Source organism: Suricata suricatta, chromosome 17 (assembly GCF_006229205.1).
Source record: "Suricata suricatta isolate VVHF042 chromosome 17, meerkat_22Aug2017_6uvM2_HiC, whole genome shotgun sequence".
Lineage (NCBI taxonomy): Eukaryota > Metazoa > Chordata > Mammalia > Carnivora > Herpestidae > Suricata > Suricata suricatta.
Window position 1 is genome coordinate 46,729,752 of NC_043716.1, and position 16,002 is coordinate 46,745,753.

At 56.0% G+C, this 16,002-nt stretch overlaps 1 protein-coding gene across 1 annotated transcript in view; it reads left to right on the top strand.

Annotated features, from left to right (window-relative positions):
- AXIN2 (axin 2) overlaps positions 1-16,002 on the top strand; it is a 30,161-nt gene that overhangs the window by 380 nt on the left and 13,779 nt on the right. Inside the window, exons 2-3 of the mRNA XM_029927766.1 lie at positions 1,126-2,058; positions 9,664-9,804. Coding sequence (XP_029783626.1) covers positions 1,244-2,058; positions 9,664-9,804 — 956 coding nt within the window. The 5' untranslated portion in view covers positions 1,126-1,243. The remainder of the gene's footprint in view (positions 1-1,125; positions 2,059-9,663; positions 9,805-16,002) is intronic.

Consider the following 16,002-nt stretch of genomic DNA (forward strand, 5'->3'; position numbering starts at 1 on the left):
GGGCAGCGCGGCGCTCCCGGCGGCCCCGCCACTCCGCCGGCGGAGCTGCCTAGCCCCGCGGCCTGAGGCCCCTGGTTCGGGGTCGCGCCCCAGCCCGCCCCGCCCCCGCCCTCCTTAGTTTGATCCTTCCAGTGCTAAGGAAAGAGACTTGTTTATTGGTTAGATAAGACTTTTTTTCTTTCGGAAAAAAGACAGGCTTAAGGTCAGTAGAGTTTGGGAGTCTTGGCACAGGCAATGGTAGCGTGAGACGGTTTCTGATCCGGTTTTGTAGGGTTTGTGGCTCCGGGAGGTGAGCCGGGCGCGGAAGTGGGGGCAAAGGGGGCGGTGGGTCTTGAGGCTTCTCTGCCTTCTCGCAAAGTTTGAAGATCAAAGTCTTGCCTGAATGAGTTGATTTCTGGTTCTGGCGAGCGGGGAACACAGAGGTGTAGACTGAGCCGGATTCTTGGCGGGAGGCGGGGGCGCAGCGAACATTTACATCTGGGTGGAGGGGGGCGTTTTCCAGCTGGGAGCCCAATCCGCCCCTTGCTGGGCGGGCTTCTTTCTCGGTCGAGGATCTTCTGAATTTTTAAGGAGTGGGAAGGGGGGAGCGCACCGAGGGAAGGGGTGGGTGGGGGGAATGGGAACCAGATGCCGGGGAAGGGCACGTTTGGAGCTCGAGTTATCTGTGCGGAGAGCCTAGTGGGGAAATTTGCCGAAATTGGTTTCACCTGCACGCAGCCCGGCAGCTCGGGGTGCGCTGAGCGTCTTTGGAGTTGACGCTAACGGGGGTGGGGGCGGAGGGGGTAGCGGAGCCCAGGCAGCCCTGCGTGCGCCCCGGCCCAGTGGGTTTTTGGAAGGTTGCTGTCTTACACCTTCCAAACCCCTCCGCCGCCCCCCCCACCCCAGCTCACCTTCCCCGCCCTCCCTCCTCCCTCCCAAATCGTGCGGGGAGCTCAGATTTCGCCTTTGAAAAAGCAGCGTCGGATACTTTAGATGAGCACCTCGCAGATAGCTGGGTTGCTTGATTTGAATTTGAGGAGTTGAAAAGCCTGTTTACTTTCTTGCTTTGATGTTGGGTAGATCTGGTTTTGATTAGATCAATACCCCTTTCTCTCTCCCTACCTCCCCCCTTCCTTTTCTTTCCAGAAAGGAGGCTCAGATGAGCCCCTGCTGACTTGAGAGAGAAAGAGAGACCACGCTGATTGCTGACAGGAACTGGGGGAAGAGAACAATTCCCGAACTCCGGGCGCAGAGCTCCCTCATCATGAGCAGTGCTGTGCTGGTGACTCGCCTCCCAGACCCCAGCAGCAGCTTCCACGAGGATGCCCCCCGGCCCCCTGTTCCGGGGGAAGAAGGGGAGACCCCGCCGTGCCAGCCTGGGGTGGGAAAGGGCCAGGGCACCAAACCCATGCCTGTCTCCTCCAACGCCAGGCGGAACGAGGGTGGGCTGGGGGAGCCTGAGGGGCGGGCGTCCCCGGATTCCCCGCTGACCAGGTGGACCAAGTCTTTGCACTATTTGTTGGGCGATCAAGACGGTGCTTATCTCTTCCGCACTTTCCTGGAGAGAGACAAATGCGTGGATACCTTGGACTTCTGGTTTGCCTGCAATGGCTTCAGGCAGATGAACCTGAAGGATACCAAAACTTTACGAGTAGCCAAAGCGATCTACAAAAGGTACATCGAGAACAACAGCATTGTCTCCAAACAGCTGAAGCCCGCCACCAAGACCTACATTCGAGACGGCATCAAGAAGCAGCAGATCGACTCCATCATGTTCGACCAGGCACAGACTGAGATCCAGTCGGTGATGGAGGAAAATGCCTACCAGATGTTTTTGACTTCTGATATATACCTCGACTATGTGAGGAGTGGGGGAGAAAACACAGCTTACATGAGTAACGGGGGCCTGGGGAGTCTAAAGGTCGTGTGTGGCTATCTCCCCACCTTGAATGAGGAAGAGGAGTGGGCTTGTGCTGACTTCAAGTGCAAACTGTCACCCACGGTGGTTGGCTTGTCCAGCAAAACCCTGAGGGCTACAGCCAACGCCAGGTCCACGGAGACCACTGAAAATGGATACAGGTAAGACATGGGCCGGGGAGGGGACTGCGGGCTGGGAGAGGGTGTGTGTGCTGGAGCTGGAGGAGGGTACGGACTTTGCAGATGTTTTGAGTTAAGTGGGGTGGGTGGTTGAGTGGATGTGCTGCCGAGGCTGACAAAGGTCTGTTGAGAGCTAGGACCGCTGGCCACGAGCCCTTTGATCTTGGCTGTTCATTGTTTAAAGTGAGGAAAAGTGCTGCTCGCACAGCCGAATACCTGCAGTCTTGCAAGGCTCACTTCAAACAGTGGCAAGCAGTGTTCATGAATGCAGGTTACTTATTATCCTGGGCCAGTCTTAGAAGGGGGAGAGAGAGACCGAGAGAGACAGAGGACAGCAGCTTTTGATGCCTCTGAGTCACCAGATACACTAACCACCAGTTTTGGAAGGGGTCATTCACCACTCATCAGTAGAGTGGAAATAATGTGGCTTGGGGAGGCCACTGGGTGGTGGAGGCACAGGAAATAGCGTGTGCGCCCATTGGACATAGGGGTCCGTGGTGTCTTTTGAACTTCTCTGGTAAGGTAAGAGCCAGCAGTTGACTTAACAACTCTGGCTTTGGAGACTTAGGTATCTACCGGGCAAGAAACCCGTCCCAGCTAGGGAAGGTCCTGTGACTTCCCTGAATTAAAAGACCCTTAGCTTTACAGCCCGCCGGTATGTTAATCTAGGTTTTAACTGCTTGCAGCCCCAGGGTCAGACCTCAGTTGATCGTTGTGTTGCTTAGTGCTGGTGGAGGACAGTCTCAAGGAGAGAATGGGCCCTGGAGTACTTTCCCTTTTTGAGGCTTCAAAGATCAACAGTCCTTTACAGAATGAGAGTGACCAAGTCTTAAGATTCTTGACATTTGCCAGCAACTTCAGACCTCCTGTTAGAATGAGTCTTTTTGTGTCTCTCTCCTTCTCCCCTTCCAGATCTCTAGCATGAGCCTCTTCGAGGTGGCTGCAGGCAGTGGAAGGGGCCGTGGGCACTCGATAGCCACCTGAATGGCTTATCTTGCTCTCCATTGTGTACTCTTCACGTGTTTGGGACCGGGGATGCGATCTGGTGGCTGCCTCTGTGGAGACTGCCCCTTCCCTGGAGAGAAGGGCCTCCAGTGTCAGTAGCGATAGCAAGAGGGGGCAGGGTAGTGATGTCTGAGCCTAGAAGCAGTGACTTAGGGGGTGGCCCAGATCCTTTGGACTTTCCATCCGGAGCGAAGAGCTTGTTCTCCAACCACCAGAGGGCGCTCTGACAGCCTTGAGAGCCAGTTTACTGCCACTCAGACCTGTGGTCTTACACCTAAGTGGTGCCCGATTGGCTTTTGAAACGGAGCATGGGGTCACGTGAAAGGAGTCGTTTCAGCGCCATTAAGCTCTTGGTTTCCCGTTGTTTGAAGGGAAGATAACTAGGTCTGGCGCCTGTGGCTGGGCAGTCACTGGGCACCTGCTGCTACCGGCCCGTGCCATTAGGCGGACATTCTGGTAAATCTCTGCTGGCCTCCTTTGCCCTCCAGTTTGGCAGCCAGAGCTAAGACTACTTAAGGCCTGTGGTAAGGCCGCTTCTCCAGGGGCTTTCCAACAGTGGAGCTTCGGTGTCTCCCCGTGTCAGGACCCAGAGTGCCCCCCCCACCCCCGTAAACAGCACCTCCTGGGACGGTTTGGGACCTTCACCCCCAAGAAAGCGCTCCCAAGCAGGATGCTTCGAGACCCCGCCCCTTTGTGGGTGGGCAGTAGAGACCCAGCCCCGCCCCGCCGTGCCCCTCCTCTTCCGGAGCCCTCCAGTGGGATATTACCAGGATTAAACTTTTGAGATCCCCACCCCACCCCCTCGGGGGCAGGGGCCAAAGATCCTTTGTGTTCCCAGGACTTGCCTTCTCGGTGGTGAACCGCTGGCCTCCTCATTGATCTATAGATGACACCTTTTCCTCGGCCCTCGGAGTTTCCAGGCTCTGTTAGTGTGTGCTTTCTCCCCCTGCCGGGCTGAAATGAAGCGTGTTACCTGGACGACACGGACCCATGTGTCTTAACTGGGCTCTGTCACAGAGAACTTAAGACACATCCAGTTTCGTTCTGACATGCAAGATATTCACGTGTGCGTGTGGTGTGCTGGGCGGTGCCCCAGAGTCTTCCACCGCCTGGGGTCCAGCCCTGTCCGCTGCTCGCTTACCTGGACCCCACGTGTCCTTCTGTGCAGTGACTTGGGGAGGCCACTGGGCGGTGGAGGCCCCTTCCCTCCTCTTCATGTCCTAGCTTTCTCGTCTGGGATCAAAATAATAGACATGGGAGCCCTTTATAAAGGGAAACGTTCTGAACCGTCCTAAAGCATTAGAACTCGTTGAAGGTACTCCAGATAACCAGTGGATGTGTGAGAAGGGCAACCAGGGTAGGGAAGCCTGGCCTCCAGCCCGCAGTCACTGTACCATTTTAGAGGGCCTTCCTGGGCCTCAGCATCCTCTACTTTTGATCCCAAGTCTGTCTTGTCAGCCTGTTACTGGGATGTAGGGTTCCCTTCCAGCCCTTTTAGGTCTGCCCCCCCTTGCAGTGCCATCAAGCAAGGTCCCAGGCTTCGGGACGGGCCTCATAAGCCGTTAACGTGAACGGACCAGAGAACTGAGTCCCCGTCAGCTGCTGAGGAGCCGCCTGGGCAGCCGGTGCCTTCCAAGCCCCGTGCTCTCCTTGGGCGCCCAGACGAGCCTCATTCGTGATGACTTGTGTGTGTCCTTACTGATCTGGTGTCGGGTTTAATATAAATAGTTGGAACGGAAGAGCAGGGACTGTCCTCGGAGGGGAGGACTCTGGTTTGTGGGTGCCCAAGTGGGATGCCTGGGCTTTTGATGGTCTCTATAAATAACTTAGAGCAAGAGTGACCCGTTGGTAGAAGCACGTGTAACAGCCCAGCCCACAGACACATCCACAGAGCGTCAAGTTGTGTGTGTGTGTGTGTGTGTGTGTGTGTGTGTGTGTAGGGGCTGTGGGATTAGGAGCTCAGCCCAGCGTTTATTTTGGGAAGGAGATGGCGCTGGGCTCACAGAGTGCTCCCTGTATCCTTCCTGGTCCGCACCGGCTCTGGTGCCGTCCTGTGCCAGGCGGGTCTCCTCTAGCTCCCCCTGGACCCTGTCCCCTGGCCTCTCTTAAAATAAGTCGTGCCTAGCAGCCGGCCCTCTGCCGGCTCCCAGAGCTTCGTGTTCCCTGCAAGAACTTGCCGATGAGGTCTGTTTGTGTATGAAGGCTTTGGAATTGAGCTTGGCTTCAGTCACCCAGGAAAGTGTTTCCATAGGAAAGATCTGCTGGAGGCAGGAGCCGCCCCCCCATTAGAGGGGGGACCACGACAGAGGCAGTGTGCCGAGGCACACTGGGAGAAGTTAGCCCGTCTTAAGTTGCATTGTTTTGGGGGATGTCCAGAGGGAGACCCCAAAGGTCAGGTCTGTTGTGCCCTGTGCGGGGAGGGGGTGGGGCCACAGCACCTTCATCAGGATAAGAGTTGAGAACAAGCTGGGGAGGGAAACAGAGCCAGCAAACAATGTCTGTCCCCGTAAGGTCCCAGGAGCCTCTGTCACGTGACCGCACATGGAAGTGGCCCACAAGGGCCGTGGACGCACGCCTGGTGCAAAGTCCCTGACATAGACATAGCACGCCCCCCCCCCCCACTCTCCGTAGGAATTTAAACCCCTTGCAGCAACTGTGGGAGCCCTGCAGAAATAATCAAAGCATCTGGGCACAATTACCATAGCAATGGTCGAGTTTCTTTCCTGTTTTTTAAGATACAGGAAAAGAGCTCTGATCCGCGTTCTTAAAATTACGTGGCAATTTTGACAAAGTCCTGGGTTCCTAGAAATTGCATTTCTGTCTCCGTCTCCTCCACAAGCCGGCCCCTTCCTCCATCACGATGGTAAGAAAGCACGAAAACTTTATTGCCGTCAAGCGAGCTGAGAGCCGTGTATTCCATTTTCAGTCACTGGTCACACAAGACCCCTCTGTTGTGGAAGCAAAGGAGGAACAGTTTATGTGGGGACCAATCTGTTTTGTGACCCACTCCAGTGAGCGCCAGGCCATGCACACACATGAATTTGGGTCTGGTGTCTTCTTGGTCGAGGAGAAAGGGATTTATATTGAGTTCTTTTTCTCCGTGCAGAGGTTGAATTCAGTACCTTGTCAGTGCGTTGATACCCCAGAGATGGCAGCACCAGAGGGGTTGAGAGGGTCCAGATGCTCTTTAGGGCTCTTTGGGCTCTCGCGATCATGTACTAATGTCTCTTACACTAAAAGAACTTTTCAGCAACCCGTGGGACGGCCCCAGGTCTTCTAGACTCCCTAGAACTCCTGCCGTGTTCCACCGACTCCCAGCCACTGAGGGGCTGCGCAGAGAAGACCCATCTGGTCCTTGCCCTCATGGAGCTTACAGTCTAGTTGCGCAGGACAGGCACCCAGTGTGCAGACACACCAGTGCCTCGTGGTAGGAAGTCATGATAAACCCGCAGAGGAGGCGTGGCAGCCGTTATCGGTGGCAGTCGGAGTGTGCTGGCATCGCCCCAAATTACAGAGCCCTGGAGTCTTCAGAGAACGTGAGAATGTGGTGGCGGTGGCCGTGTCTGAACCGGGTGTTTCTTAGGTAGAGACCCCACGTCCGTGGAGGCTGTGACTCGACTGTGGTCACCTGCTGGCGGGGGGCTAAGCCAGCCGCGGTCCTTGCCCCCGATTCCCGTTCCCTGTCCAGGGCTTAGAGCACTCGCCTGGCCTGGGTTTCCGGAGCGAGAACGGGACCCTGGAGACTTTCCTCTTGTTCCTCCCGCTTTGAGGCAGTAACCCTGTCCAGGCCCCCCCGGAGAGCTGGGAACGTGGGACCGTTTTAATGACGTGGGTGCTCCCATAGCCCGACCACCCCAGGGGTCCACTCGGACCAGTGGGAAGCGCTTTCTTCTTTCTGACAGAAGAGCCTGTCTTCTCTTGCTCTCCTGTCAGGGGTGATGCCAAGCACGGCCACCCTCTGCCTCCGATGGACTGACTTCCCGTATCAGTCAGGAAACATTTCTCCTGACTCCTCCTCATCCCATCTGTTCCCCCAAGAAAAGTCAGCTGCCTCTCCCCTGCTCCCGCCACTTCTCTCTCCAGCCCCGGTGTCTGGAGGTCCCCTGGTGAGGGCGCGGGGCCAGCCCTGAGGCCGGGAGGACCTTACCGTTCTCATTGGGTTAGCCTGGCTTGTCCCGGAGGGTTGGCGAGACCCCAGTGTCCCCAGTGACCATCCAGTGGGCCATCCCTTGGTCCAAGGAATTCAGCAGGTTCAAGGGTGACATTCCTCATTTGCACTTTCTGGTTCATTCCACACCTGCCTACTGTTTCTAAGAGCTGACTTTCCGTTCCATTTGAGCACCGTAGGACGGAATCGAGGTCCCTGTTGATGTCCACCTCCTGTGGGAATCTGGATGTGGGCTCCCTGTGTGGCCAGGTCTCCAGCCAGGTGGCCTCCGACCAGGCTTTTGGCCCCCACCTGGGGGTCTGAGCCTCCTGCCATGGCAATGAGGCTGCAAGACGATGGGGCCTCAGACATTCATTGAGCACCTACTGTGTGCTGGATGTGCAGCCACGCCTAAAACAAAGGGCCGCCCACACTAAGTGCGCAGTCTGTGGCAACACTTGGTTTTTAGTCACATTTCCTTATTTTTTTTTATTTTTCTTAATGTGTTTTATTTATATTTGAGAGACAGAGAGAGACAGCGTGAGCGGGGGAGGGTCAGAGAGAGAGGGAGATAGAGAATCTGAAACAGGCTCCAGGCTCTGTGCTAGCTGTCAGCACAGAGCCCGACACAGGGCTTGAACCCATGAACCGTGAGATCATGGCCTGAGCCGAAGTCAGACGCTTAATCGATTGGGCCACCCAGGCACCCGAGTCTCATTTCTTAATTGAGGGGTCGGTCAGTTCCCCCCAAGAGAGGTTCACTCTGGCTCCAATGAACACGTGAGGATTCTGGCTGTCACTTGTTCGTGTTACCACTCGAGCTGGAGCACAGGCCTCAACCACAGGGCCCGACTCTTCCCCGTCTTTCCCATCCCAGCTGCCCCCTTTGAGGCCCTCACACCGAACCGTGGCCCCAGTGCCCTGCCCACACCCGTCCCTCCTTAAGTCCGTCAGTCCAACCTGGGGGGCCCGGCCTGGGTCACTCACGCTGCTGGAACTTTCTCCATTGTTGAGGCCAGTCTTTGTACTGGGAGGCAGGGAGGGTTTGGGTGAGAGCCAGACAGGTGTGGGTCACACAGGCGAGTCCCAGCTCTGACCTGGGGGGCTGGCCGCTGTCCTGCAGGGGCGTCCAGAGCGCCTCCTCCCCCAGGTGGCTGCAAGCATGGGATGGGGGTGGGCGGATGTGTGTGAAGAAGGCGCACCCCTCTCTGTGGGCCGGTGATAGCACGGTGTCTGCCCTCGTGGCAGCCCCCTGTTGCGCCAGGAGACCAGAGACCCCGACTGGGTCAGGCCAGAGCTCAGCACAGCACGCATCCTGGTGACTAGGAGCGCCGTGATCATGGAGAGGGCCTGCTTTGACCTTTCTTGCATCCCTTTCATGTGCCACCCCCAAGGCCATCTGTAGAGACCCACGCAATGGCCTGATGGACCAGGTTCCCTCCTCTGAGCCATCCCCTTCTCCCTGAGCTGAGTTCTTTGCTGTTGGCTGAGACCCGGTGGGCCCAGTGGAGTCTGCGGGGCTCTGTGTCCACGAGGCCTCTAGCAGCTTCAGGCTTGACAGGCCCCTACGTGCAGCTCACTGATCACAGTGGCCCCTTCCTCCCCTACCCCACTCATGTCCCTTGCTAGTGACACAAGAGGAATGCGGCCCAGCAGGGGACAGGGACACTGGTTGTTCTGGGAGGAGATCAAGAGGGCAGAATGGGGAGGCCGAGGCCACCGAAACAAAGGGCAGGAGACACTGGAGGAGGAGCCCGGACCTTCCTTTGAAACAGCTGCACTGCTCATTTTAACCCTGCGGGGCTGGGTCTTAGCATCGCTGCCCAGGTGGGGGAAGGGCACGGCGGAGGCCCCGGCGGAGTGGGAGCCTTGAGTGTTTCTGTCCCATCTGACCAGTGCACTGGGCCCGGCGCTGAAATGACAAGGTTGTGCCAGGCCTTTGGTGGCTTGATGCCTGCAGCTCTGCTACCAGACCCCACGTGGAGAGCTGGGATGCGTGAGGCATCTCGGGGCCCCCAAACCACGTTCTTCTGGTGCAGGCCTGGATATGGTGGGGTGGAGGGTGCAGACCCTTCACCTGTAGGGACCGATTCTCCTCTTTCACTCAATAGCCTCCCCTCTAGAACAGAGTCCTTTGCCTTCCTTTATCTGAATGTGTATCTAGCACTCAGTAGGACCCCCCCGGGCCGCTTATGGCTTCCTGTGTCCCCCAGCAGACTTGCCCTTGGCAGCACAGGAACCCAGCCTGCTTTGTCCCTAGGGCTCCCCAGCCCTCCCTACATACCCCTGCTGTCTGCGCAGATGAGCACTAGCCCTGGGCAGCAGGTTGGCATGAGCACACGGCGGGACCGTGCCCGTGCTTGTGCCCGAGTTGCTGGGTGCCCTGGGTGCCTGGCGTGAAGCCGTGATGCACTCCTGTTGTACTTTCCCCGCAGGTCCTTCAGGAGGAGTGATCCCGTCCATCCGTACCACGCGGGGTCTGGCTATGTCTTCGCACCGGCCACTAGCGCCAACGACAGCGAGATCTCCAGTGACGCGCTGACGGATGATTCCATGTCCATGACGGACAGTAGCGTGTAAGTATCCTGCTGCCCCCATCGTGTATGTGCCTGGTGGGAGGCGAGGGTGCCGGTGTTGCGGCGATGGTCTCGGGGGTGACGTGGGGGCCTGGGCGGAGACCAGCTTGGGGCCTTGAAAGGAAAGTGGGCCGGTAGAAAACGGAAGTAAGGTAGAAGGTTAAGATGCTTCTCCAGAGATTTGTTGAGTTTCAAAACCCATCTTCGGGCTGCCATCTGGCCTTCCTCCCTTGGACAGAAGTGCTTGGCTGGTCTCGAAACCCAGGTATCCAATCCTCAGAACCAGCAAGAGGGTCGGGGGGTGGCACGGGAAGGGGGTGTGTGCGGGCGGTCATTGTTTCCCAAGGAAGAGGCATTGAAGGTCAGAGTCGGAAAGCCAGAGCTCTCTGAAGTCTCCCACCGGGTGTAGTGTTCCCTCATGATGTGTTCAGGTGGACATCCTTCGATTCACTGAGGGGTGTGGATGGGGTGCCTGCTGCGTGTCCGGTTCCACCCCGGGGTGGGGCGTCTCTCCAGAGTCTGATCTTGGATCTTTCACACATGGGTGCGTCTGGCACACAAAAAGTTTGTTCCTTTAAAAAAAAAAAATATTTATATACGGTTGACACAATGCTTCATTAGTTTTAGGTGTGCAACGTAGCGACTCGACAGTTCTGCACGTGACTCCGTGTTGATGGCGATAAATGTAGTCACCACCTGTCCCCATGCGGTGTTGCTTTGGTGTTCTTAATGCTGTTCCCTACACTGTACTTTCCATCTCTGACTTTTCTGTTTCATAACTGGAAGTTTGTACCTCTTCATCCTCTTCACCTTTTTCACCCAGCCGCCCCCCCCAACCTGGTGTTTGTTCCTTTGCTTCCTAAACCACAATCCAGGTCCTCAGGGCGGTAGGCCGTGAGGTGGGCGTCACCATACACGTTGTAGGTGGAGGGCTGCCATTCTGTGTCTCATTGTGGTGTGTGTGTGCGTGTGTGTGTTGAGTTGGATGTCTCCATCTCTTGCCCTCCTTTGAGATTGTGACTCATGAGCGCCAAGGGTGGTGGAGCCTGGGGTTGGGCAAAGCTCCCCCAAGAGCTCCCCCAGCTTCCAGTTGAGGACTCCCATTCCAGAAATGGTCTCTCCAAAGGCTTTCCCACAAGTGTTTTGCAGTAGGAAGTTCTTTTGCTTAAGGGCACAGTCTTGAAAGGCAGAATGCACTGAGCTATATTTTATGGCATGTGTAGAGTTGGCTCCTTTCAGCTGCCTAAAACCGGACCATCGGTTCTTCCGGTTTGTTTGAAATCACCTGGTTTCTGTTGGCCAATGTCCCGTTTCTCGGCCTGTGGCATGGCACCCCTCTGAAGGGAAGTTGATGAGGTTGGTTGGTTGGTTGGTTTGGGATTCTGCTGTTGGTTTTTCCAGTGGCTTTCACCATGTCATCTCAGTCTCCCCTGTTGGTGAAGAGAGGGCCACTGGGGGAAAGGTTCCGTTTTAATAAGAGTAGAGTATTTTGGCATCAGTAAAATTAGAAGAAGGGTGCACCTCTTTCATCCAACATGGAGAAATGGGGCTCCACTGAAGTGAGTTTTTCGTATTGACTGAACTCTTTAAGCCTCTGCACTTGAGAACAATTATCGCTTGATGGCCATAGATCTTAAAAGAATACTTTTTTGGTTTCTATTGAATAGTATTAGGCACAATTTGTTTCTTTTTTATTTTTTTTTTTTGATGTTTCTTTCTTTATGAGAGAGAGAGAGACAGAGTGTGAGCAGGGGAGGGGCAGAGAGAGAGAGGGAGACATAGAGCCTGAAGCAGGCTCCAGGCTCTGAGCTGGCAGCACAGAGCCCGATGTGAGGCTCAAACTCATGACCTGAACCGAAGTCAGTTGCTTAACAGACTGAGCCACCCAGATGCCCCGGGCATAATTTATTTCTTGATCCCAATATTTAATACAAAGATCTGTTTTCGTGTTCTGTTGTGGGATTCTCTCCGGGAATACAAGGTTATGTAAGGCCGTCCCCCACATTCACACATACTGGCTTTTTAAAAAATAGTTGTTTCTTTTTTCTCTTAGTCGTAGTGCCTGCTGTCACTTTTTGTTCTTGGGTGTGCTTGCTTCTAGCAACATTACTCCTAATTTAGCTTTTATTTGTGAATGGCATGGGGGTCTTGACGTTTTGAGTAAAATGAGAGTAAGTTGGATTTGAACAGTCTCCTACATCCGATGTAGTTACGACTGTTAGGCCTCTCTTTAGTTTTCTTAGAGACTGTTCTGGGCTTGCTTCCTGGTCCCTGCTTGCATTTCAGTCCCCACCGTGGACGGAGGTGTCACACTTGGTGGTGTAGTCCCCGTACGTGTGTGAGCCTCACAAGACCCAAGCGGGAAGCTCGGCAGTCACTCGTGACTATGACAGATGGGGCAGCAAGCCCCAGTGCGTGTGCAGCAAGACAGAGCTCAGATCTGCACCAGGCGCAGGTCCTTCCTTGCTTGCTTTTCGCCTGTCACTCCCCTCCCCACAAGCCTGTGAAGTGCCAACCTGAGATGTTAGCAGGAGCTGTTGATAATGAGACCTTTGAGCCACTTTGAGTTTCTTTTATTCGTTAGGGAATCACACTGCTTTTTTTTTTAATGGACTGGAGGAGGGGTAGGAGGGAGCACATTCTCAACGTCTCCCCTGCATGCTGCCCCCCTCTTCCTTAATGTTCTCCCAGAGGAACTTTTCTCAATTTTATTCAGTGATGACGTGTAAGTTCTCACCCTTCCCACTTTAGCTAAGACTCTCGAGGACTTGGAGCACCAGCTGGCCCCCGTCTGGGATCAGAGAACTTACCTTTGCCAGTCAGCTGTTCCAGGAAGCCAGGGTCAGGGTGCGGGCCAGTCAAGTCCACTTGGATGTAGAGACAGAAAAGGGCAAGCCTTTGGTGAGCAGCTTTCTTTTTGGGGCACACTCGATAGCTCTGGGTCCCCAGGGGCAGGACCTCAGCCTTGTCCGCCCCTCCTGCAGTGTAGCTGCTGGGATTGGTGGGGAGGGCCCAGTCCCCAAGGCCAAGGGAAAGTGCCTGGAAGACTCAGCGACCTGGGCCTCCGTGTTGGCTCTGATGTTTTTCTTTTTTCTTTTTTTTTTTTTTTAAAGTTTATTTATTTATTTTGGGGGGGGAGAGACAGACAGACAGACAGACTCCCAAGGAGGCTCCATGCTGTCAGCTACAGAGCCCGATGTGGGGCTCAAACCCATGAACCATGAGATTGTGACCTGAGCTGAAACTGAGAGTTGGACACTCAACTGACTGAGCCACCAGACAGCCCAGGTGTGATCTTTTCTTTTTAATGTTTATTTTTGAGAGAGCATGAGAGGGGGAGGGCAGAGGGGGGTTGGGGACAGAGGATCCAAAGCAGGCTCTGTGCTGACAGCAGCAAGCCCGATGCGGGACTCGAACTCATGAACCATGATTCCCAACCTGAGCCGAAGTCAGATGCTTAACGGACTAAGGCCCCCAGGCACCCCCCAGGTGTGATCTTGATGGGAGCATCAGGTGGCCCTGAGTCTTCTCCCCAGTAGACAGATTATCCTGTGTGGCTGGCACAGCTCTACCCACTTGGGCGTGTTCATGCCAAGTGGAGGCGAATCGCCCGTGAGCGCAGGACCCTTCTCTCTGGGTAGTGGTTTGTCTGGGGCAGTTTGCCTCATGCTGCCTGCAGTGGGGAACAGGATGGGGGTGGGGTGTTCCTAAGGGCCTCAGGCTGCCAGGCTCTGGGGGTCCCAGGGCCCTCCCACTCTCCTGCCTGCCCTATGGGTTTGGCATGAAGGCCCAGGCTGTGTGAGCTGCCTTCTGGCCGCCTGGCCCCGGGTGTGTGTGACCTGCCCAGTGCCGGGCGGGTCACCCGGGATTCCCAGGGCTGGGATTAGACCCCTCTTCAGACCTCTGCCAATTGTGGGCCTTGCACAGACGAGAGCATGGAGCAGGCGAGAAATAAAATGTGCGGGGGATGAAAAGCTGAGCTGAACCGCTTTCAGCCCATTGTTCTTGCGGGGAAGCTTAGCGGGGATAAGAGGGTAGCAGGCCCCTTTGAAATCGCCTTGAACAAGTGAATAGGAGCGCCCCATAAAGCGTGAAAAGAACCCTGGCTGCTTCTCCCCATCACAATGGCCGGCTCGGGCTGTGGGGGGGCTGCCGGGGGGCCGGGGAGTGGGGCCGGCCACCCCGCTGGGAGCTGGGGCGGGGACTGGGCCGTGGAGGGGAAGCGGGGGTCACAGGCGGCCTTCAATAGACTCCAGAAGGTTGGAGTTCATTAGACACAAGCCCAGGAAGCAATGGGCTCATTTGCCATAGGACCAATTAAGTCCCGGGGACCTTTGCAAAGAGGGCCGGGTAGAAGTTGGGCAGGACCAGCCTGCGCCTGGCCGTTTGGGGTGCCGGGGCCCACGGGGACGGAGCTGGCAGGGGCCTCCAGAGGGACCATTGCCTTCTCCCACAGCCCACTGCTGCCTTCTGTTCTCCCGCTAAGGCAAGAGCCCCGTTAAAGATGCCTGGGGATTCGGGCCTTCACGCCAGGCCTCCAGGAAGGCTGTTACTCTGAAACCTGACTCCTTAGAAGAAAGAGCTTGCTTGCTTTTTCTCTTCCCTTCCCTCTTCCCTTCCTTCCCCCCCTCCCTCCCTCCCTTCCTTGGAAGTTAGCTGCCAGCCTCCCAGCCAAGTCCTCAAGCCCAGTCCTTGGAGTGTTGGGCACAGAGGACTGCGGGGACCATTCTGGGGCATCAGGCCCAGGGGATGGCAGCCCGTGGGGGCGGGCGGAGGCGGAAAACCTCACAAGAAGCAGGTTCTTTGTCGCCCAAGGGTGGCCTTCTGTGTCAGAGGTGGCTCGGAAGGAGGCCTGAAGCTCCGTCTCTGATGCGGGGCGTCTGTCTCTCTGTCTTTGCTTCCTGCGCGGAGCTGCTCTCTAACCATCCAGACCAGCTCAGTGTTGGCTTCCGCCCAGGGTGTCCCCAAACCAGTGCCTGATGATGCTTCCCACGCGTGTCCTGCGGAGGGCGGCTCAGGCTCTTTTCCTTCTTTGCTTGTGTCTCCTTATGTCTTATTTACGGGCTTGCTTTGGACACCAGGGAGAGCATCTGAGTGAACTTCAAATATTATCTTATCTTACAAACCAGGCTTTTGATGTTGGCTGCGATCAGAGGCTGCCTTCTGAGTGGTTGCCAAGTGGGAATGCGAGTGGACGTGCGGATGCGCGAGGCGCTGTGTGGCAAAGCCTGGGGAAGACGATGCTCGGGTTAGGCTGGGCGCCGCCAAGTCAAAAGGCTAAGCTAATTGGCTCGGCTTAAATGGCAGCTAAGTGGAGCCCACACTTCAAAACCATTGCTCCCCAGAAACAGCGGGGCCCGGCAGCGGGCTCGTTAGCTAAAATGCCTATAATCAAAGGAGACGGGATAGGGACCGAAACTCGGACCCTCCTCAGCTCGCAGTGCTGAGCCTCCAGGAAACGGATCCTAGACTTTTAGAGCCTGAGCCCAGAGAAGAGCGGCCCTCTTCTGGAGTGAGCGGCTGTTTTGCAAGAAGACTCTTGGCTGGTGGGGAGGTAAAGCGCCATTGCCATGAAGGCACCTGTTAAGCCTCTCTGAGCCTCTACAAGGTGACGTCTCTTGCCTGCCCTGGTCACAAGTTTCCTCTCCCTCGGCTGGCATCTGCCCTGGGTGTGGTGGGGGTGTGCATGGATTGGGAGGTGGGGGTGCATACATCAGTGGTTCCTCTAGCCTTCCGTCGGCCAGCGACCCGATGCCCCTCCCCTGCTGCCCCTGGCCTAAGTACTTCCTCTAATTCTCTCCTTCCTCCTGGCCTGTATGTAAAGAGCAAAAGAGGTATAACAGAGCCCGCTGACTTGCATCTGTGCGGAAAGGGGAAGAGCAGAGGCTACTAGCTTATTAAGTCCCCAGAGGAGTTGCTGGTCAGGACGAGGGCAGGGACATTGCCTTGCAGCCCTGGGGCAGCAGTTGGTTAGATCAACGTGAGACCCAATCTGGGGGAGCCCCACGGTCACTCCTGCCCCACGAGGAGTGTTGGGTAAGAGAGAAGCGGATCTTCATTGTGCCTAAGGAACCACCTGGCATGCCCCACAGCCAGTGAATACTAAGTGGCAGGGTAAGATGTTCCAGAACGTTCCCCAGAGCTTCCATTCATCCCTTCAGAATGTCACGTGACTTCATGGGGCTTAGGAGATGGGCC